Here is a 22,523-nt window from a genome sequence, read left to right as displayed (position 1 = left end):
AACTAAAGACTTCTTGGAGTTATGAAGGATGTAGTACTACTCTATAGGTACTCAAGATTAACAGGAGATTGAGTGAAAACGAGCATTTCACCCCCCCCCCCCAAACCAAGAAAGAAAAAGATTTAGGCCTATGTCACTGAAACTAATGATCATTTTAACGGCCTTTGTTTCTGCATCTTACATTAGAAAGCATAGGTGAGACCATGGCTGGATGTAACACTTCTTGTTTGAGCATCAGTAACTCAGTGGCTGTCTCAAATTTCAAGTTCTGTTTTCAGATTTTTTTTTAGACATGGTAGCCACATTTGTCTACAACAATTACCCCAAACCACCAAAAGGGCAAAGGTCGCGAGAGCAACAGGAGATTTGAAATGATGGATTTGCTGAATGTTAGTTCACTCAGATCTAAATAAACAAATTAGAAAATCGGCGGTGGGTCAAACAAAGTGCAGGGCACAAAATCGCCTTTTTCTAAAAGTTGCTACGCCCCTGGTGAAAATGTTGTTAATGAAATTACGAATATGCGATGTTGCAGTTACGTTTCCATTTTATTTCCATAAGTCATGAAATTACCAATATATTATGAATAGCTTTCGTATCTAGAACGTCAATTGGTAATGTTACAACTTCAGGAGGACGTACTGAAGATGTTGTGAGTTGGTAATTTGATGATAATGAAATTATGGACATGCAACGTGATAGTTACATTGTCAATTGATAAGTCATGAAATTACCATAAAGTACCAAAACATTACGTAACTTTTAAGTTGTGTGTTAGCAGGGAAGAGAGCACCCTTTAAAATCACAAAAAAGCTGTCCCTCATTTCAGTTTATCGCAATCTCACAAAGTTCCCATATAATCAGTTCAGCTCTCTATATGGCACAAAGAATCTTTTATTTACATTAGTCTTTCTTATAATGATATAATTTACAAGCTTGCATAACTCAGCTCTTAACAAACACTGGCACTGGCACTTTGAGCGGTGAGTGGATTCTAACTTAAACACCTCTAATTGGCCATTGAAAGTTGTGACATTTGCCAAGTATGGTAACCCATGGGGGGGGGGGGGGGGGGGGGTAACAATAGACATATAAAATAAATATATGGCTCATTGGCCGCTGTGGGTTGTTACTGCAATAGGCTACATCAATGAGTTCACAATATTGGTCTGGGCTAGACTGATCTTTAAACAAATACAAGTAAACAGACATTTCTGAACAAAGAATCACAATCACATTTAGAATGGTTTTTATGTTTATAACCACTGTTGGGAACGTTACTTTAAAAAAGTAGTTAGTTATAGTTACTCACTTCTTGTTCCAAAAAGTAACTGAGTTAGTAACTGAATTACTCTATAATAAAAGTAACTCATAACCAGGGAAAGTAACTATTTGTGTTACTGTAAAAAAAAAAAAAAAAAGTTTCTATATGTTAAATATAAAGCTGTTGCGTGCGTGCGTGCGTGCGTGTGTTGTTTTGCGCCGCTGGCGTAAAAACACTGGCTCTTATTGGCTACCATGAAACACATGACTCTGTCTTAGCCAATCATAATCGCTTATCTCGTTATTAACCCACCTCCTCACTCGCTGTGTGAGCCAGGGGTGCGTTCGGATTACATACACTAGTTTATTAAATCACTGCATAGTAACGCACTGAATTTTACGTCCAGTAATGTTAACGACGGGAAAAGTAATTAGTTAGATTTAATTAGTTAGATTACCGCGTTACTGAAAAAATAACGTCGTTACCTAACGTTATTCCAAACACTGTTTATAACAGGTTATCACAATATGTTAAGGGGTGTAACATTTCCATCACACGCTTGAGGTATTCGGCCACGACTGAGCTTTGCCAAAACCTTGAAGATTCTGAGGCAGATGAGACTTAAATTTATTTACTTAGCCTTATTTATTTACTTAGCCTTATTTACTCACCAAACAATATGTCTGCTAGAAATCCGACACAGCTCACCATCCAAATAACAGGATTCCTCCAGTAAAGCAGGGAGGTGGTATTATTGTCCCTCAAAAGCTAAAAGAGCTATTTATATGTTGTGTTTCTGTGACTGTCCAAAGCATGTGAATATGAGGCATGTGATTAGATGATAAGTGTCTAGTCATAACATTCAGTGTCATTTTACATTGTATAATTTTGACACCAAAATGCGAGGTTAGAAATGCGAAAGCTGCACTAACCCAGGGTTTCATAACCCTGTTTAGAAAGTGTTTCTAACCCAGTGTAAAACGTTCCTTTTGCCAGGGTTAAAAGCAAGGAGTGATACAAACGTTCAAACATTTGGCCTTATGTAATAACAAGAATATTGCACTGCTGGAAAAGGCTTTCAGCCAATCAGATTCAAGCACCAAAAATAACTGTTTCATATATATTGAACTGAACCCACAACCGTATGCACTGATAAACTGCTCGACAACTGAGCCACGGGAACACCTGTATTGTAACTAAACCTATAAATGTCGAATAATCAAGCCTCAAATGGGATGGTTGGACAAATTTGAATTGACTGACGAGAAAAAAAAATAACGATCTTTGGGAAAATATTTAACCGTGTAGCAGACATGTTATAAATAAATAAATACTATAAAACTTTAGTTTAATAAATTTGAATAAAACCTTTTAAGTCACGGGGTTAAACTTAATTTCAGAATTCGCATCTATGTAGTTAACAGAACTGGAAAACATGACATTACGATTAGCATCCTAAAAAAAATCGTCGAAAGTTGTCGTTTGTTGTTGCTTTAAAAGAAATCTACATCACATCACTTCCGCGTTCTTCTGCTGTATTAGTCAGACTGTCATCACATTCAGGCGGGAGATTCGGAAATACAGAAGCTCTTTCGGTTTGAGTAGCCTACTCTCCAGTACAGAAATATTCAAATTATTCCAGATTTCTTTGCCGGTTACAGGTATGCATGAGTCAAATATGAAACTGTTGCATTTGTGGTCTATTCCGTTGGGCACAAGTGTGAGACATTGCTTTATAATTATTTATTTGACACAGAACTGTAGCATTATTATTAATCTGCATGCTGTTGTAAAGTCGCTGAAATTATTTTATGTGGCACTACAGAACGGATTAATGGAGCCGCTGGACTTTGTAACGAGATCCACTGAAGAGTTGCTGTTTTTTCTCCACCGAAAAAAGACGGAGATTTCGTGCATCGAGCAACCGCACAGATTCCTCACTCAGCTGCGCGATCACGACCTGGTTCCGGAGAAACTCTTTGAAGTAGAAACACAACCACATTACATGCATTCTCTCTCTCTCTCTCTCTCTCTCTCTCTCTCTCTCTCTCTCTCTCTCTCTCTCTCTCTCTCTCTCTCTCTCTAATTCAATTCATTCTATTTTTTATTGGCATGACAATTGTTACTATATATATATATATATATATATATATATATATATATATATATATATATATATGTGTGTGTGTATATGTATATGTATATATATATATATATATATATATATATATATATATATATATATATATATATATATGCATGTATATCTGTGAAGGTAAAGCTGAATTTTCATCATCATTACTTCAGTCTTCAATGTCACATGATCCTTCAGAAATCATTCTAATATGCTGAGCTGATTTGCTGCTTAAGAAACATTTATTTTTATTATCAAAGTTGAAAACAGATGCTGTTTAATATTTTTGTGGAAGAAGTAGTACCTTTTTTGATGAATAGAAAGTTAAAAAAAAAATAAAAAATTGTCGTTGTCTGTAGAATGTGAAAAAGAAGCGTTCTCGTGAGCAGAAGGAGAAGATTGTCTATGAGGTTCTGGACTGGGTGGAGAAAAATAAACCACAGTACATACATCAGTTCTGGCGCTGTGTGTTTGAAGACCATATCTTGAAGTTCTACCCGCCACTATGCATGCTTAGAACAAAACTGCTGGACGGTCGGTGGTTTTCACTATTATCAGCTTTATCACCAAGGCTCATACTGCATTACTATGCTATGATGGAGCAAGAGTGCATTCATATATATATATATATATATATATATATATATATATATATATATATATATATATATATATATATATATACAGTATTGTTTTTTTCTTTGTTCCAGGCACTTTCAAATTTGATGAGAAACATCCAGATGTTGAGACACCAGAAGAGGAGGAAGAGAGTAAAGGAAAGGCAGAGAAAGGGAAGGAGAAGAACTACAAAAGAAAGAGAAGTAGTGAGGATAATGATGATCCTGATCCTTCCTCTGCTTCCACACCCAGTCGGAAGAAACCAGGCAAAAAACCCTCATTCTGTGAGTCCCTGAACTACAGCAGGTTTAAGTTCTCATCAGGGATACAGTTAAATAAAAACTAAAACCATAATTTTTTTCACAATAAAATAAACCTTAACTTAAATAATATAAAATATAAAAAATATTTTAAGATAGTTGCAGTGGTAACATTTATTGTTTTAGTTTAGTTCTACTTGATGTATAAAACGGCTGAAACTGAAATAACATTTAAAGGAAAAGTTTGGCCAGAATTGTCAGACATTTTTCTCACTTTCAGGCAATAAAGAATGTAGATGAGTTTACTTCTTCATCAGAACAGATTTGGAGAAATGTATCATTACATCACTTGCTCACCAGTGGATCCTCTGTAGTGAATGGGTGCCGTCAGAATGAGAGTCCAAACAGCCGATTAATGCTTGATCTGTGCATATTTTTCTCCTGATTTAGACTAGATGACTTTTCACTGGAGAAAGCAATATTACAGAGAGAGGACTTTTACAAAATACAAAAAAAAAAAAAAAAGATTTCTACATATTTGTTAAGACTATAGTAGTATCTATAGTGATACTAAAATAACCCTGTTTCCTGGTGCCTGATGTCCTGTTCCTGTATTTTCACTCTCTCCTGACCGGTGTTTTCTCTCTTTCTCAGCGTCTCTTGTGAAGAAAGGAGACAAGCAGGAGATTTGGAAGTGGCCTATTTATAAAACTCAGCTGCCTGTAACCTGTGGGGATAAAGAAGGCACTCTCTTTCGGGACAAATTGTCCAGAGGTTCGCCATCATTGAGTTTTTCTTCTAATTTCTCTTAATTTTATAAGAGTGAGTGTTTATAATATTTGCTGAATGCATCCTATCCTTGTCTCCTGTAGGGGAAAAGTGTATTTTGTCTCAAGAACGCTGGTTCACCCCAAATGATTTTGAAAAGTTTGCGGGGAAGGAAAAGTTCAAAAACTGGAAACTCAGCATCTGCTGCAGAAACACACCACTTAAGAAACTCATTGAGGTAAATAATTATATATGTGTGTGTATACATATATATATATATATATATATATATATATATATATAAACTCTACATATACAGTATATATATATATTAGGGGTGTCTCCGACTAAGGATTTTCATAGACGAATCATATGTTTGGGGGCGGGGCAAAATACATTGAGTCAAATGAGACATTCGACAGCCACAATTACTGATGTTAACACACAGGGAAAATGTGTAACAAATGCCTCGCAGATGCAAACGTGGTAAATAATGTTTTTGTGTTTTGATTAAAAGATAGTTAACACTAAACATCAGCGAAACCCTAACAATTCACAATTTTTACAGTAGTTATTAATGTTCTGCATTTCTGTTTTGAGCTGTGCGTGCTTAAGATGACCAGTAGAGTGAGCATTTGATAGCACGTTTTTAATCAGTGTTAAACTCATAATTTCATGTAGAATACGCTTCGTTATTTATACAACATAACGTTAATATTAGGACTTATAGGCTATCTGCAAAAAGAGCCCGAATGCAAATGAATGTATCTGCGCGGCTCTGAATGAACTCATTTTGTGGCTGCGTTCTTCACGAGCATATTTTTTATTAACCCTTTATTTTTTTTACAACGTATGATATACATTTTTATTTACATTATATACAGCAATTCATATAAATGTATGATCACTCCTTTTCTCAATTTTGTCAGGAGGAGCATCTACAGTGTCCACCGATGGAGATAAAAAAGACAACATGTGTGCAAAAAGTACTTTGTCTCTTTATGTGCAATGTCAGGTTTTGTTTTTCCTATGTTTTTCATGTGACATTTATTAAAAGACTTTATTTATTCCTGCAGGACATGAAGAAGTTGTTTCCTGTCAGCTCATCTGAGAGCTCCAGTGAAGGTGAGTAATGATCATCCAGGGTCATTAACATGCTCTCTGCTGTCTGTCTGAACGCAGCAGTGTTTTATTTCTCAAGACTCAGAAAAAAGCGCAGGTTCGGTGGAAGAAAGTGATGCTGAAGATTTCCAGGAACAGGGAGGGAGAGAAGAAGGAACAGAGTTTAGAGGGAGAGTTGAAGAGGAAGAAGACAGGGCAGATCTGTCTGTTTTCCAGGCTCCTTTTTTACCAATCACCTGTGTTTCACTTACTGGGACTTTATACAAATACAGGTTTGCAACAGGTATGCTATTGCACTGATTTGTGTGTAGAATTCGATATGCCGTTTGTTTTGGCTGTGTTGAAGGTATGAGTGAAAAATGTTCAGGTTTATGTTCTGTTGTAGGGATATTTGGGAAGTGTATACGCACTGAGGAAAGATGGTTCACTCCGGAGGAATTTGTAAAGCAGGAACCGACTCTCACAGATGGACACTGGAAGAAAGATATACTGTGCCATGGAAAAACGCTCAACTTTTTAATCAAGGTAGGTGAGAACATACAGGTGCATCTCAATAAATTAGAATGTGGTGGAAAAGTTCATTTATTTCAGTAATTCAACTCAAAATTGTGAAACTTGTGTATTAAATAAATTAAATGCACACAGACTGTTTAAGTTTAAGTCTTTTGTTCTTTTAATTGTGATGATTTTGGCTATCTCAACGATATAGAATATGGTGACATGCCAATCAGCTAATCAACTCAAATCACCTGCAAAGTTCTTTTTCTAACTTCGCTCGGTGTTTCACTATGGGAATCGCTTTGGGCGTGACCAACTACGGAAGCTCCTATGCCACCACGTCTGTCTTTGACAGACAGGTCGACCTGAGATCAGGCTCCGCCCCCACCTATATTACTCAGGTAATATAGACCCCTACGAAGTCATTCTCGCTTTCTTCCCGTGAGGGACTACAAGCTCTCTCAGCAAGTCCGAACTTTTCGCTGATTTCGCTTAACTGTTCAACTGGCGGGCCGTCATTGGAGTACGCTACCGAACGCGACATCAGTGGATTGGATTGGTACTGTGTTGAGTGTCACACCGAATAGTGTCCGCGTCAAGGCGAGCTATTCTGTTCAGATTATCGCGTGTTATCACGACGATAGGATTTTCAGTGGTGTCAAGCCACCATAGGCTTTACGCGTCAGGGCGAGCCGCGAAAAGGGCTAACTACCCTGTGAACCATTAATCGGACTAACGTGTTACGACGAGTCTTCGAATCTCTCTTTCTCTCTCCAGCCGTCATGTCGACAGTCATTACCCCCGCCAAAGGGAATGAGTCGAAGAAGGAACCCGCACCCCGCCCGTGACCATCATCATGTGGAGCAACCGTCTCGGGCAGGGATCCCCATCCCATGTGCATTGTGTGCATGGGCGCCAAGCACGCTCAAACGTCGCTTGCGGACCCACAAACGTGCGTTCACTGTGCGTCATTGCCGGTTAAAATTTTGGAGAGAAGGCTGAGAGTGGCGGTGGCTAGTCAGCAGGACCCATGTCTGGCTGGAGCCATCGCGAAAACTAAGGCTAACGATCATCAGCGAGCTACTACGACGAGCTGGGCTGAGATGATGGAAGCCGAATCCCCGGATATGCCTCCTCTGTTCGATGGCCTTCTCGCACACGAGGATGAGGAGCCGGGAGACGAGGACGCAGAGGGCGATGCTAACTCTGACCTCATCGACTTGGACATGGACGAAGAGGAGGAGGAAGACAACTCTCTCTTCCCTGTCCAGCAGTCTAGACCTCCTAGCGCGACTGACACTGGCTCGCAGGCAGACAGTAACCTGCACGAGGTATGCAAGCGAGCCGCGGCAAAACTGGGCCTAGCGTGGCCCGCAGCCCAGGATTCAGAGGGAGCAGAGAGGGACCTTTATGATGGGAAAAGGCTACCGCCTGCTCAAACCACAACGAGACAACTCCTACCCGCTGTGCCGGCGTGCATGAAGGAGATGTCCCGCCATTGGGGTAGCCCCTTTAAGAGCAAGCTCCCGACCAAGGGATGCTCTAAACTTGAAATCCAAGGAATGGGAGAGCTGGGGCTGGCCGGACCCCCAGCGATAGAGTCTTCAGTGGCCTATCACCTCCATCCATATCGTCGATCTATTTCTGCCTCTTCCCAAATTTCGCTGCCGAACAAGATGGAGCGCCTGACCGCGTCCATCTATCAGAGGATGTACAAGTATGCGGCGCAGTCAGTGTGCTCGCTGAACGCGGTGACTTTACTGTCAGCGTACCAGGCGGAGATTTTGGAGGAGATGGGGCGACAATTAGATACAGGAGTGCCGAACCCAGCTCTCTGGGACGAGATATGTGTGGTAAACGACCTAATTCTCCGCTCTTCTCGTGGCGCGGTTCAGGGTTGCGGCCGTGTTATGGGCTTGGCCGTTTCAGGTGAGAGAGCGTTATGGCTGAACCTGTCTGGTTTAGGCGACGCTCAAAAAGCTGAGGTGATGGACGCTGCGTTCGACCCAACTAAGGGCCTTTTCGGACCAGCTCTCGAGAAAATGAGAGAAACCAGCACCCTCAGGAAACAGGAGGACGAGGCTTTTAACCTCTGTTTACCGCGCAAGCAAACACCGCGACCACCCTCTCAGCCAGCACGGCAAGGTTTTGCAGCAGCCGCTGCGGCGAGAGGAAGGCAGACGGGAGCTAGGAGTGTGAGACCGCCTCCCAGCGGACAGCAAGTGGGCTATCGTCCGAGATCTGTTGGCTCCGGACCCGGGGGGAAACATTCATTTGCGGCCGCGGCGGCGAGAAACCGCCCACCCCACCCCGAGGATCGGAAGAAGAAGCGTGCGACCTGACACGCGAATGTTCCCCGTCACTTCTCTCTCCGCCCGCAAAGAGAAAGAGGGGGTCCAGCCCTGTTGTTCTCAGTTCAGTAAGGGCTCCAGCTATAAGCAATCAAGTTCAAAATGTTCTCAAGTGTCACCAAGCACTTACACTGGGTTTTCAAACGCCCATCAGTTCAGGGGAATGTTTAATAAAAAATGCATTATCGCATCCAGGCCACAGGCTGAGGGCGACGTGCTCCCCCAACTCATTAAACACAATAAATGTTTCACTATCGCAGCCAGGCAGACAGCCGAGGGCGATAGATTGCAAAAAAATCCAAACATTGAGATGTGTATCCCTAGCCTCTCCGCTGGAGGGAGCGCGCGCACCTCCAGAAGGGGTCAGCGCGGAGACGGTAATGACGTCATCAAAACGCGCCGGCATTGGGGAAGTATACAGGGGACCTCTCTCGGCTCGCATACTCAGTTGGCGCGCATGCGCAGCTCATCCGTGGGTTGTAAACACGATTTCACGGGGATACAGGCTTCAATTTGCCATGAAACCACCCAGATTCAATGGTATAATAGCCTCAGCGGCCGAGGGAGAGTCAGCTCGCGTCCTGACGGCCGAGATAGACTGTCTTTTAGAAAAACGAGCCATCAGAGTAGTGCCAAAGGAAGTGAGCTGTCAGGGCTTTTATTCCCGTTACTTTGTGATCCCAAAGAAGGGGAGCATATCGCTGCGTCCAATTCTAGATCTCCGTGTGTTAAACAAGCACCTACGGAAATATTCATTCAAAATGTTGACACACAAGACACTTTGTCGATCCATCCGCCAGAACGACTGGTTTGTGACGATCGATCTGTCAGACGCGTATTTTCACATAGATATTTACCCGTCTCACAGGAAGTATCTCAGGTTTGCTTTTCGAGGCACTGCTTACGAATTTCAGACAATGCCCTTTGGTCTGTGTCTAGCACCAAGAGTATTCAGCAAATGTGCGGAAGCAGCACTTTTCCCATTGAGAAACAGGGGGATAAGAATACTGTCATACATAGACGATTATCTGATTTGCGCCTCGTCGAAAGAGCAAGCAATCAAAGACAAAGATATTGTGTTATTGCATCTCGACAGCTTGGGATTCAGAATAAACATGGAAAAGAGCCGCTTAGAGCCAGCTCAGCACGCAGAATATCTGGGGCTCAGTATAAACTCCCTCTCTTATCGAGTCACTCTGACAGAGAGGAGGATCACGTCATTCACTCAGTGTCTCTCCCGTTTTCAGACGGGGAAAGTTGTCCCGTTCAGACTGTGCCTGCGAATGCTGGGCTTAATGGCTTCAGTGATATCTGTAGTACGACTGGGACTACTAATAATGAGAGACTTTCAGCGCTGGGTCGCGCATCTGCGTCTGTGTTCTCGGCGTCATCTCAACCGACAGGTGAGAGTGACGTATGCGTGCGTCAGAGCGCTCAGACATTGGAAAAGCCCCGCGACCCTCAGATCGGGGATTCCCCTGGGGGCAGTGTCGTCGAGAGTCACTATGACGACGGACGCATCATTAAAGGGCTGGGGAGCGACTCTAATGGGCAGAACTGTGAACGGCGTTTGGCCCCCTCAGCTAATTCACAAACACATAAATTACTTGGAATTGTTGGCAGTGTTTCTAGCGCTGAAACATTTTCTGAGCTTCATCAGGGGTCAGCATGTTTTAGTGAAAACAGACAATTCCACAGTGGTTGCTTATATCAACCGACAGGGAGGCACACGCTCTCTTCAGCTGCACCAGCTGGCAAAAGAGCTGATTGTGTGGTGCGACATAAGTCTTTTATCCATCAGGGCAACCCATGTTCCAGGGATATTGAACAGGGGGGCAGACTTGTTGTCCAGAGGAAATCCCCTGTACGGAGAGTGGAAGCTTCATCCCCAGGTGGTGAAGCAGATATGGCAGAGATACGGCCAGGCGGTCGTAGATCTCTTCGCCTCGCAGGAAAACGCCCAATGTCCTCTGTACTTCTCTCTGGCAGACGGAAATGCACCATTGGGTGTGGATGCTTTAGCCCACCAATGGCCAAATGTCCTGCTGTATGCATTTCCCCCTCAGAGCCTGATTTCACCCACTCTAGCCAGGGTGAGGGAAATGGGATTGTCGCTGATACTGATAGCCCCACGTTGGCCTTCCAGACCTTGGGTGGCCGAGATTGTTCAACTACAATCGGGTCAGCCGTGGCCCCTCCCTCCCCGGAGGGACCTCCTGTCACAAGCGGGGGGGGGGGAAATCTACCATCCTCACCCAGACAGGATAGCTCTCTGGGCCTGGCCCGTGAAAGGTGGAATTTAAGTGCAGCAGGTCTGCCCCCATCGGTCATACACACTATACAGAGTGCAAGAGCCTCTTCCACTCGTTCACTGTATAGTAATAAATGGCGAGTCTTTGATGAATGGTGTGGACGGATTCATATTGTCCCTTTTCAATGTTAAGTGAGGGACATTTTATGTTTCCTGCAGGATCTGCTAGATAAAGGGAAAGCTTTTTCTACGATAAAGGTATACTTAGCGGCTATATCTGCTTGTCATGTGGGTTTTGGTGACAAGACAGCAGGTCAGCACCCTTTAATAAGTCGATTTATGAAGGGGGCACGACGTAAGAGGCCAGGGGCCAGGCGAATGGTCCCATTGTGGGATTTGTCTACAGTCTTAGAGGCCCTTTCTCAACACCCTTTTGAGCCATTGGAAGCTATAGGGTTAAAGTTTCTCTCGCTCAAGACAGCACTACTGTTAGCGCTGGTGTCAGCTAAGAGGGTGAGTGACTTACAGGCACTGTCGGTTAGCCCATCTTGTCTGCAGTTTTCTGCAGGGTTTACAAGGGTTTCCTTTCGCCCTAACCCGGCTTTCGTACCTAAAGTAGTGGATTCGTCATATAGATGTCAAACTACAGATCTTGCAGCTTTTCACCCTCCTCCGTTCTCTTCTCCAGAGGAGAGGAGGTTGAATGCCTTGTGTCCTGTACGAGCACTTCGTGTGTACGTAGAAAGGACAGCAGGTTTCAGGAAAAATGACCAACTGTTCGTGTCATGGGCTACTCCCATGAAGGGTGGAGAAGCTCATAGTACAAGTTACTTGAAGTCCAGTGTTAAGTTTCCACAGTCTGTGATGATTTGGGGTGCAATGTCATCTGCTGGTGTTGGTCCATTATGTTTTTTGAAAACCAACGTCACTGCACCCGTTAACGAAGAAAGTTTGGAGCACTTCATGCTTCTTTCTGCTTTCATGTTCCAGCAAATGTTTCATGTTTTGCTCTTATGAAGTATTCTAATGTGTTGAGTGAATTGGTGGGTTTTTGTTAAATTTGTGCCAAAATCATCACAGTTAAAAGAATCAAAGACTTAAACTACTTCAGTCTGTGTGCATTGAATTTATTTAATGTACGAGTTTTACAATCTGAGTTAAATTACTGAAATAAATGAACTTTTCCATGACATTCTAATTTATTGAGATGCACCCGTAGTATGTTGGAAAAAATGGGTGAAAATGTAGTATTGTTTATTGAAAAAAAGAAAAATCTTATTTATTTGTTTGTTTATTGTCGTTTTTAGAAAAAAATCCTGTGCATACATTTACCTCTGTGTGAATGTCAGAATTGCACCATTAAAAAGGAAGACCTGGTAAGAAACATGTCTACCTGATATGTTTAATAATAGTCTGAAAAATGTATGATATTAACTTGATACTGATACTTACTTTCTGATACTAACTTTCTTAGTTCTTAACAGCAGCCTCTTACTAGTGTATATCTTTAGTTGTGTATATACAGTCAGGTCCATAAATATTGGGACATCGACACAATTCTAATCTTTTTGGCTCTATACACCACCACAATGGATTTGAAATGATGGCCAATGGCCAAGTCAATCACCTGACCTAAATCCGATTGATCATGCATTTCACTTGCTGAAGACAAAACTGAAGGGAAAATGCCCCAAGAACAAGCAGGAACTGAAGACAGTTGCAGTAGAGGCCTGTCAGAGCATCACCAGGGATGAAACCCAGCGTACGCTGATGTCTAATTGATCTCCAGACTTCAGGCTGTAATTGACTGCAAAGGATTTGCAACCAAGTATTAAAAAATGAAAGTTTGATTTATGATTGTTAATCTGTCCCATTACTTTTGGTCCCTTAAAAAGTGGGATGTACATATACAAACTGTTGTAATTCCTACACCGTTCACCTGGTTTGTATGTAAATACCCTCAAATTAAAGCTGAAAGTCTGCAGTTAAAGCACATCTTGTTTGTTTCATTTCAAATCCATTGTGGTGGTGTATAGAGCCAAAAAGATTAGAATTGTGTCGATGTCCCAATATTTATGGACCTGACTGTATATGTATATATATATATATATATATATATATATATATATATAATTTTTAGCTTAAAAGCTAAGATTATTTAGATTACTTTTTTTTTTGCATTGTGACATTAGTTTAATGACAATTAACTAAATTCACCAATTTACCATTTGCCACAAAAAAAAAAATATATATATATTATTCTCATTGTTGTAATTTGAAAAAAAGATCATTTATTTTTATTATAATCATTTGAACTCATGTAAGTATTAATGGATCGTAGTAATATTTGAAGCACTTTATTCAGATTAAAATAAAAAAGGAATACAGCGGAAAAAATACTGTATTATAGTGATTAGACTCTAAAACATGTTGGCCGCATTCACACTGCATGGTTCAAGTGACCTAATTCCGTTTTTTCCTGTTATGTGGCATTGATCTGATATGGTCCACAAATGTGTAAGTGGGAAAAAAGCACATTAGGGCTGGTTTGATAACACTTTTTTAGAACTGATCCTGATCCGATACTCCGATAGAAATCTGAGTATCGGCCAAAATGGATTCTAATCTGATACCAGCGCAGTTTTTTTAATAAAAATTTTTTACAATCACTGTAGAATTACTATAATTTAATGTTTTGACCTGATCATCACTTTTTTGTGTGTTAAACACAATCTAACACATAAAGACAACTTCATTGTAAAGAAAAACAACAAATTAATAAATATATAAACATAATCTATGATAAAAAATACTACTATAAACTAGGTTTAGTGAATAGTACAGAAGCAAAGGCTACTCTAGAGTAGAGTCATGTGTGCACAATAATTTTATAAAATGTAAATATTTAGAGAAAAACATTCAGTGGGGAACAAATTAAAGTGAATAAGTGTAGGGCTAAATCTGGTAAAATGTTATACATTGCTCTTCGTATTGCTGTAAAAAACATTGATGAAAAACAAGTAGTGACTGGCTGGATTGATTTGCCGGGGACGGACGAACTCGCTGCCAGCCTCCCACGATGTGGAGGGACGGCTGCCATCCGTGAGGGAGCGGAGGAGTCGGCACCGTTCGCCAGGGGGCCGGAGCCTGCTTACATCCGCCTGAATGGGGAGGAGCAGGGAACGGGGGACTCCTGCCGGCTGCCGAAACGCGGAGGAGCCGTCGCCGACCACCGGGCGGCGGAGGAGTGTCGTGCCGTCCACCGAGGGCCGTCCAGTGTCACCACCAGGCACCGCGGAGGAGATCACCCAGCTGGTGGAGGGCCGAGCGGCAGTGCGTCTGGGAACCGGAACAATTATTATTTTCTTTTTTTCTCCTCTCTCCATTCTCTCGTCTCTGTCGATCCTCATCATTCCATCTCCGTTTTTCTCGCCTCGTCTGTCTGTCCGGGGAGGGGGGTCACCTCTTGCCCTCGTAGCTCACTGACATCACACGTTTACAATCAGAGTTTGCAGATGTGTTTTCACCCCTGTCTGGTCGTACTAATCTCATTCAGCACCAGGAGGAAAGGTATCTGTGCTTCCACTTTTGTCATGGGCAGGTGCGTCCCCAAATTGATACGACAGCCCCTCGCGGATGACTGTAATGCACAAATAAAAATCAAACAAAAAAATAAAGCCCAGGCCAGGTCCTCTCTTGTCCTTCACTTTCGTCACTGTCGTCACTGGGGGTGATGTTAGCGCAGTGGATAAGACACATGCCTTTGGTGCGAGAGACCCGGGTTCGAATCCACTGTGAGACACCAATTTGTCTCTGAGCAAGACACTTAACCCCTAGTTGCTTCAGAGGCGTGCTCCTCTTTTCGGCACCACTTCCAATCTCCTCCGTGGGACTCAGGACCGGTGAGTGGAGCAGGTGTCGCTCATTTCCCAATCACTTCACCGGCCTCGTTCCGCTCCCATGGTTCTCGGCCCTGCCCCACTAGTCACGGGTACATTTTGATGTTTAGTGTATTATATATGTGTGATAGTTTATTGAGCCTTTTCTTTTAACAGTTTTAGATTTCAGCTACTGTGTGCATGAAGAGCAATTCATAGTGCTCTCTTCTACATGATCTAACAGACATCTGGTAGAAAGGAACGTGATTTAGAAATAGCACTCCAGTAAGAAAACCAACTATGTATTGGACCCGGAAATAATGTCTCTTTCTCTATATATATACTTTATATAAAGTATATTATTATGTAAAGTATAATATTATACACTATAATATAATACAATATCGTATTGTATTATAGTTATTATTATATCCAAGTTGTCTGTCTGGAACGCAGCTATGTTAACATCAATAAACGATCGTGTACTACAATTAAGAGCCGTTCGATAAGGTGACATTTCAGTACTTGAAAAAGTGCTTTTTTGTGCCTTTTGTGAGGCTTTACAATAACACAAAATAGTATATCTTAGGGCTGCACGATATTGGGAAAAAATGACATTGCAATATTAAATTTTTCTGCGATATAAATTGCGATATGAAATCTAATCAATTTTTTATTTAAATAACGATTTAAACATCGACACCATCGTGTCAATTGATTAATATGCGCAAGGGAGAGAGCAAGACAGCGCTCATGTTGTTTGAAGATGGTGAGCATGCCGCGTGTTCTCTCTCGCTCTCTCTCTCTCTCTCTCTCTCTCTCTCTATTGCTTGCGCCCTCTCTCTCGCGCGCTCTCTCTTGCGCACCCTCTCTCTCTCTCTCTTTCTCACGTTCAGCGCGCTCTCTCTCTATCTCTCTCAAATGGCCCGTACAGTTAATGAATAACGGATCAACTATGACAGCCTACATCGCACATCCTGCGATGTGACTATAGTGGATTCATACATCGTGCAGCCCTAGTATACATCACACAATATCAGATTTGTGATGCAGAAAATGGCAGAATTGGAGTGAAACCGGTACTGAATATCAGATCAGCGCAACCCTAAAACACATATTCTCAGATCGGGCCTCATTCCTATGAGGAAATAATCAGGATAAGAATCAATTACGTGCACCTGCTGTGTAAAGCTGGGTATACACCAAAATATTTTTTACATCTTATAAGATTGTCAAAATGTGATAGACCACAAAGATGAGGATAAAATATATTTAACCGTTTTGCTCCTATAGTGTGTGGTGTGCCACAATGTGACAAAGACAGCACACCACACACAAACAGATTTTCGACCAGACTCAACCGTGAACACAGGAAATCTCGCAAAATCTTGTGAGACTTTAGAATAAGCATTCTGGACGATATGCAGGAAGAAATTGCAATGATAGTGCTTGGAATGATTTTCACACAAAATTTAAGGGGAAAAAAATAAAAGGGTTTGGGTGAAGTCATGGAGACGGCAGGGACATGGTCTGTACAAATTACAGAGTGAGCTAGATGTGAGCAATGGTCACAAAATCACACAGATATGTTTTATATATATATATATATATATATATATATATATATATATATATATATATATATAATTGTTGTTCTCAGTTCTCTCTTGGAAAAGAGATCTTATTCTCTTTGGAATTTTTTTATTAAATAAACTTTAAATAATTTTTATCAGATCTTACATCACTCTTTAAGAATGTGATCATTCACTTTCTGATTGGATATCATTTCATTTCACGTGATAATCTCCAGAGGGTGCATGTATCTGTCCTCGGAGTTCCCCCCACACATCAGGATTTCAGATATTAAACATATTGAACATTTATGATTCGCAATCGGATAAGATAATCTGTAGAACCATCAAGATAATTGATATTTGTCGGAAGGGGGGAAATCAACCCAACATCAGCCCAATTATCTTTTGGTGTGTATCCAGGATAAGCGGACAGATTGTAATCAGTGATGAACACATTCGTTTTAACCTCAGTTCCCTGAGATAAGGGAATGAGTCTTGTGTTTACCACAGAATGGTGAAACTCCTGTTTAATGGTCATGAAAATAATGGTCACATTAAAATAAAATAAAAATCTTGGACACCTTATAGTAAAGTGTAAAAATGTAAACTCCATAATCATCGGGAAGAAGGAGGCGGGAACCGGCGGACAATCCAAAATGAAACTTTAATAATCACAAATATACAAAACAAAATAAAAACCAAAACATAAAATATGGCCCAGGCCTGGTCCTCTCTCATCCTTCACTATCGTCGCTCCAGTTTTATATCCTTCCATCTCCTACGTGGGACTCGAGACCGGCGGTGGGGCGCAGGTGTCACTGATTTCCCAATCATTCCGCCGGCCTCCCTCCTTGTTCCCACGTCTCTCGGCCCCGCCCCACTCGCCACATACCCCCATCGCCCCTCGCAGGCCGGGGGGTACTCCCGAGACTGCGCTCTACCCCCCCCCCCTCCTTCCGGGGGGACCGCTCACGGGGACCTGCGGGAACCTGGGGGTAGGACAGACGAGGGGGCGAGAGAAAAGGAGATGGAAGGAGGAGCGACAGAGGGGAGAGAGGAAAAAAATAAAATAAAATCCGGTTCCCAGACGCACTGCTGCTCAGCCCTCCACCGGCTGGGTGATCTCCTCCGCGGTGCCCGGCGGTGGCACTGGACGGCCCTCGGCGGACGGCACGACACTCCTCCGCCACCTGGTGGACAGTGACGGCTCCTCCAGTTTTGGGCTGCCGGCAGGAGTCCCCCGTTCCCTGCCCCTCCGGATTCCTTCATAGAGGCAGCAGGCTCCGGCCCCCTGGCAAACGGCACTGACTCCTCCGCTCCCTCACGGACGGCAGCCGCCCCTCCATATCGTGTGCGGCCGGCAACTCGCTCAAGCCCACCGCCTCGAGCGTCCATGGCGGCACACTCCTCGCCTGCTCGATGGCACCGCGGATTCACCACAGCGGCGAGGGATCTTCAGCAGCGCGTCCCTCCTTCTCCCGGGCTTCGGCACCACTGTAAAAATAAACTTCCCAATCATCCGGAAGAAGGAGGCGGGAACCGGCGCACAATCAAAATGAAACTTTAATAATCACAAATATACAGAACAGCGCATCAGCCCCTCACAGATGACTGATGCTCGCAAATAAAAAACCAAAACATAAAATAAAGCCCAGGCCTGGCCCTCTCTCGTCCTTCACTATCGTCGCTCCAGTTTTATATCCTTTCATCCCCTCTGTGGGACTCGAGACCGGCGGTGGGGCGCAGGTGTCGCGGATTTCCCAATCACTCTACCGGCCTAGCTAGTTCCCACATCTCTCGGCCCCGCCCCACTCGTCACATAAAGTTTTAGAAAATTGTCATACTGTACATTTGACACTCTAACACTTGAACTATAATAATAAAGATTAAATTATAATGAAAACCATTTATAATTGTTGCTTTGTATAACGCGGTTATCGTCAATACCAGTATATCACGACACCCCTAATGAAAATGTAAGATTAATGCTTTAGAAAACACCTACCAATGGGTTTTGAAAATCGCAATAGAAAATAAATTTATAATAATAATCATCATATTATTATAATTATTATTATTATTATTATCATATACATATCTCTTTTCTAGACTGTCATGGTTTAGTCCAGATTAAAATGTAAATATACATGTAACAATAAAACCTTTGTACTCATCGGCAAGAAGGAGGCGGGAACCGGCGCACAATCAAAAATCACTTTAATAATTAAAAAATAAATACAAAACGGCGCACCAGCCCCTCACGGACGACTGGTGCGCATAAATAAAAAGCAAACACATAAAATAATGTCCCAGGCCTGGTCTTCTCTCGTCCTTCATGGTCGTCGCTCCAGTTTTATATCCTTCCATCTCCTACGTGGGACTCGATACCGGCGGTGGGGCGCAGGTGCAGCTCATCTCCAATCACTACACCTGGCCTCACTCCTCGTTCCCACGCCTCTCGGCCCCGCCCCACTCGCCACAATACATGTACATGAAAACATTTAAATTAAATACTGTTGATATACTAAATTCTAAAATTAAAAACTATTTTGACTCTCTTCTGTGTAACAACTAGCAAGTTGACAAAGAAAGTTGTGCTTGCAATGCTGCTTTGTGTAGAGGGGTAACTATAGTAAACATTTTTATTCAGCCCATCTGCTGGTTTTGTTCAGATGTGAAAATCAGACAGAACTTTCATGCAGCAAACACAGTCTTGTCAGATTTAACTGGACGCTAATATGAATATTTCAATAAATATCTAAATAAGCTGATATGCGGTTTTTTTTTTTTTAACAGTTCCATCAATAAGGTAGCTATATAGAATTATTCAGGTATTTTGAGGTGCTCACGACACTGACGCTGTTGTTACACTGGCACAGCGTCTTCGGTAGCACTTTATTTTACAGTCCTGTTCCCCATGTACATGTACTATGTACTTATTATAGTAATTACAATAACTATGTAATAACTAGGTACTAACCCTGAACCTACCCCTAAACCTAACCCTACCCCATGTAGTTACCTTGTGTTACCAGAACTTTCTTAGATAAATACACTGTAAGTACAATATAAGTACATGATAGTGTGCCACTTTGACACAAGGGGGAGGGGGGGGGGGTCTTGCATAATTTGCGTGGCCCGTGATGAGCATATTTGGCTGATTGGCTCTGCCTAAAATTAGCTTAATTGTCTTCATGGAAAATTTTAATTCTTTCTTTCTTTTTTTTAAATTATGACTTCGATATGGTGTGATTAGATTCCTACAGTATATCAAATCAGCAAAATCTATTTGATTATTTCTGTGATGATGATAAAATGTTATATCCTGTCATGACTAGATGGCACAGAACAATGATGACGTGTGTTTCATCTGTGACTCTGAGGGAGATCTCGTGTGTTGTGACGAGTGTCCACGAGCTTTTCATTCACACTGTCACCTACCAGCTGTACCTGAAGAATCACCTGGGTGAGAGAGAGAGAGAGAAAATCATTAAATCAGCAAGTGTGTGTGTCATACATTCATTCTGTACATGTGTGTGTTTGCTTGTAGGGAATGGATTTGTACCTTTTGCGTGTTAAGAACCAGTCAACAATGGCTTGACTCCAGAAACATGTCTGAACAAGAGGCTTTCGATGCCCCAGTGTCTCAGTACAGATTGGTAAACACATTTAAACACACACAAAAACTCAGCACCTTAATATAGAAGAGAACCACAAACATTTGAGGTGCTCACATTTTGTAAGAGCTTTTGATGCTTTAAAGTGCTGTCTACAGTCTGCTCAGTCAGCAGGTGTAGAAACAGAACTATTATTTATGGGCCTAATTGTGGATAAGTGTGTTGTTTGTCATCTTTAGCACTGCCACTACCTCCTCTTATGTGTGTATAGAGAGGACATCCAGAAAGTGTTTGTTAAGGATCCACGGCAAACGGTGAGATTGTCTCTTTATTTTGTCTCTTTTAATTCCTTGGTTTCATTTCAAATAGTTTATACATAGAATAAAAATAATGAAAGATATTAAATAAAAAAAATAATAATTAAAATGACTCACAGGTGCCTAGATACTCTGAGTTCATATCTCAGCCGATGTGGCTGGACAGAATAAAGCAGAAATTGGAAAGTGGAGAGTATCAGACGATAGGAGCATTCGTCTCAGACTTTCACCTCCTTTTCAGCAACTGCAGAACGTTCAATAGGGTAAGATTCACTCAAACACGTTACATAATAAAACATCGCCAAAAACAGATTAAGACCTTGTTTTGTTGTTTTCCAATGTCTTATACGTGGACTCATATCTTGGAAATTATTGATGATTATTGTTGAGATTATTTACTTTTGGACATTATATTTTTTGACAGATTTTTTTGTTCTCTTGCTCTCTAAAGGACAATGTTTTTGGCCAAATGGGGGCCAGGCTGAAGAAAATTTTCGAGGAAGAGTTCAAGAAAATTTTCTGTATCGGATAACAAGTTTTTTAAAGATACAATTGAGATCTGGATATTTTTCAATATAAGAGTTCATTACAATAATGTATAAGATGTATAATATGTTTAATCTTGCAGTCAATGATTTGGAAAATGCATTGGTTACTTAAAACAATATAGAAAACCAAAACTATCACTACTGTTAATAATAAACATAAAAAATATATACTCCAAATTTTTAGATAAAGGTATCGGTATTATTATTAGATCTTCTTTACTGACATAATCAAATTGCCTTGTGTAGTTATTTTTGTTCTGTAGCCTTTTTTGTATTTTGTTATGTAAATGTTGTGAAGTAAAATATTCTTTGAGTGCTTCACCAGGTATGTAGATATACTTAGATGACAGGTGACACCAGTGGAGGAACTAGAGTTTTAAACAAGGGGTGGCCAGGCCAAGGCTAATTCAGGGGGTCCATAGATCCTGACAGAAAATCAGTGTATAACTCCAGCCTGGCATAAAAAACGCATCGATAAATCCTACGATTGCTGATTACTTCACATTATCCCACATCAGCTATACGTTCCTACCATAACTTTAAATGTTATAACTTATTCTCTTACTTCTATCATCTCATTAACCTATGGTTGGAGCAGATCTTTTTTTTTTTTTGCAGTCACATGATCCTTCAGAAATCATTCTAATAATCTGATTTTCTGCTCAAAAAAACATGTATTATTATTATTATGCTGAAAACGGCTAAGTCGTTTTTTTTTTCAGATTTCTTTAAGTTTAGATGAATAACATTTTTATTTTCCATCTTTCCTGTTCTCTATAGTGTACATTTTTCACACTCGTTTATGCACACCGAATGGCTTTTGGTTATGTGACCGTGTTTCAAGCTGCAGGCTTTCCGCGGTTGAGTGTGAATTCATGAGACACTATAAATTAAGTTGTAGACTATGTTTCAACATGAATCTGATGTGCACTCTGTTTATTTCATGCTAATTATACGCATGTGAACTGTCACACCAACCGAATTTATCATTTGAAATTCTTAATAAAGCTTGAATAATTTGAATGCTGAGACTTTGTTTCCTATTATCAGAAGTGACCTTCTCTGTCATGTCTTGTCAGCTCGTTGTCCGTCTGTGTCTTTTCTTCTCTGTGATCTTTTTCACTCTGTAAGAAAATGAACAAGATAAAGCACAACATGTTCCTGGATCAACGTCCTTGTTGATCCTGGAACAATATTCCAATCAACCAATCAGAATTGAGATATAACCTTTCAGGAAATATCTGTATACCCTTGTATAAGCTATCGGCTATCATTTCACACTGATTTTAGGAATAAATTATGGGTAGGATTAGGTTTAGGGGT

General features: G+C 41.3%; 1 protein-coding gene across 2 annotated transcripts; it reads left to right on the top strand.

Annotated features, from left to right (window-relative positions):
* Positions 1 to 2,819: 2,819 nt before the first annotated feature.
* LOC113047883 (nuclear body protein SP140-like protein) lies at positions 2,820 to 22,207 on the top strand. Of its 2 annotated transcripts, none has more exons than XM_026209246.1 (16): positions 2,820 to 2,925; positions 3,090 to 3,248; positions 3,758 to 3,932; positions 4,109 to 4,300; positions 4,931 to 5,050; positions 5,149 to 5,282; positions 5,974 to 6,030; positions 6,121 to 6,169; positions 6,246 to 6,449; positions 6,552 to 6,691; positions 12,574 to 12,642; positions 20,057 to 20,184; positions 20,269 to 20,377; positions 20,575 to 20,649; positions 20,772 to 20,915; positions 21,104 to 22,207. In XM_026209246.1, the coding sequence occupies exons 2-16, from the start codon at positions 3,099 to 3,101 to the stop codon at positions 21,182 to 21,184; spliced, it is 1,827 nt and encodes a 608-aa protein (XP_026065031.1). In that variant the 5' UTR covers positions 2,820 to 2,925; positions 3,090 to 3,098; the 3' UTR covers positions 21,185 to 22,207. The 2 variants fall into 2 exon arrangements, with proteins under 2 accessions (XP_026065031.1, XP_026065021.1); XM_026209236.1 differs by having other exon boundaries at positions 21,077 to 22,207.
* Positions 22,208 to 22,523: the final 316 nt, after the last annotated feature.

The sequence above is a fragment of the Carassius auratus genome, chromosome 3 (assembly GCF_003368295.1).
Source record: "Carassius auratus strain Wakin chromosome 3, ASM336829v1, whole genome shotgun sequence".
NCBI classification, from domain to species: domain Eukaryota; kingdom Metazoa; phylum Chordata; class Actinopteri; order Cypriniformes; family Cyprinidae; genus Carassius; species Carassius auratus.
This window is presented reverse-complemented; position numbering and strand designations above follow the sequence as displayed.

What these genes read in the sequence shown, in the direction of transcription:
- LOC113047883 (XM_026209236.1), top strand. Translation starts at nt 3,099, where the DNA reads ATGGAGCCGCTGGACTTTGTAACGAGATCCACTGAAGAGTTGCTGTTT. An exon ending in TTCCGGAGAAACTCTTTGAA is followed by an intron (nt 3,249 to 3,757) that starts GTAGAAACACAA and finishes CGTTGTCTGTAG; the next exon opens with AATGTGAAAAAGAAGCGTTC. An exon ending in ACTGCAGAACGTTCAATAGG is followed by an intron (nt 20,916 to 21,076) that starts GTAAGATTCACT and finishes ATTTTTTGACAG; the next exon opens with ATTTTTTTGTTCTCTTGCTC.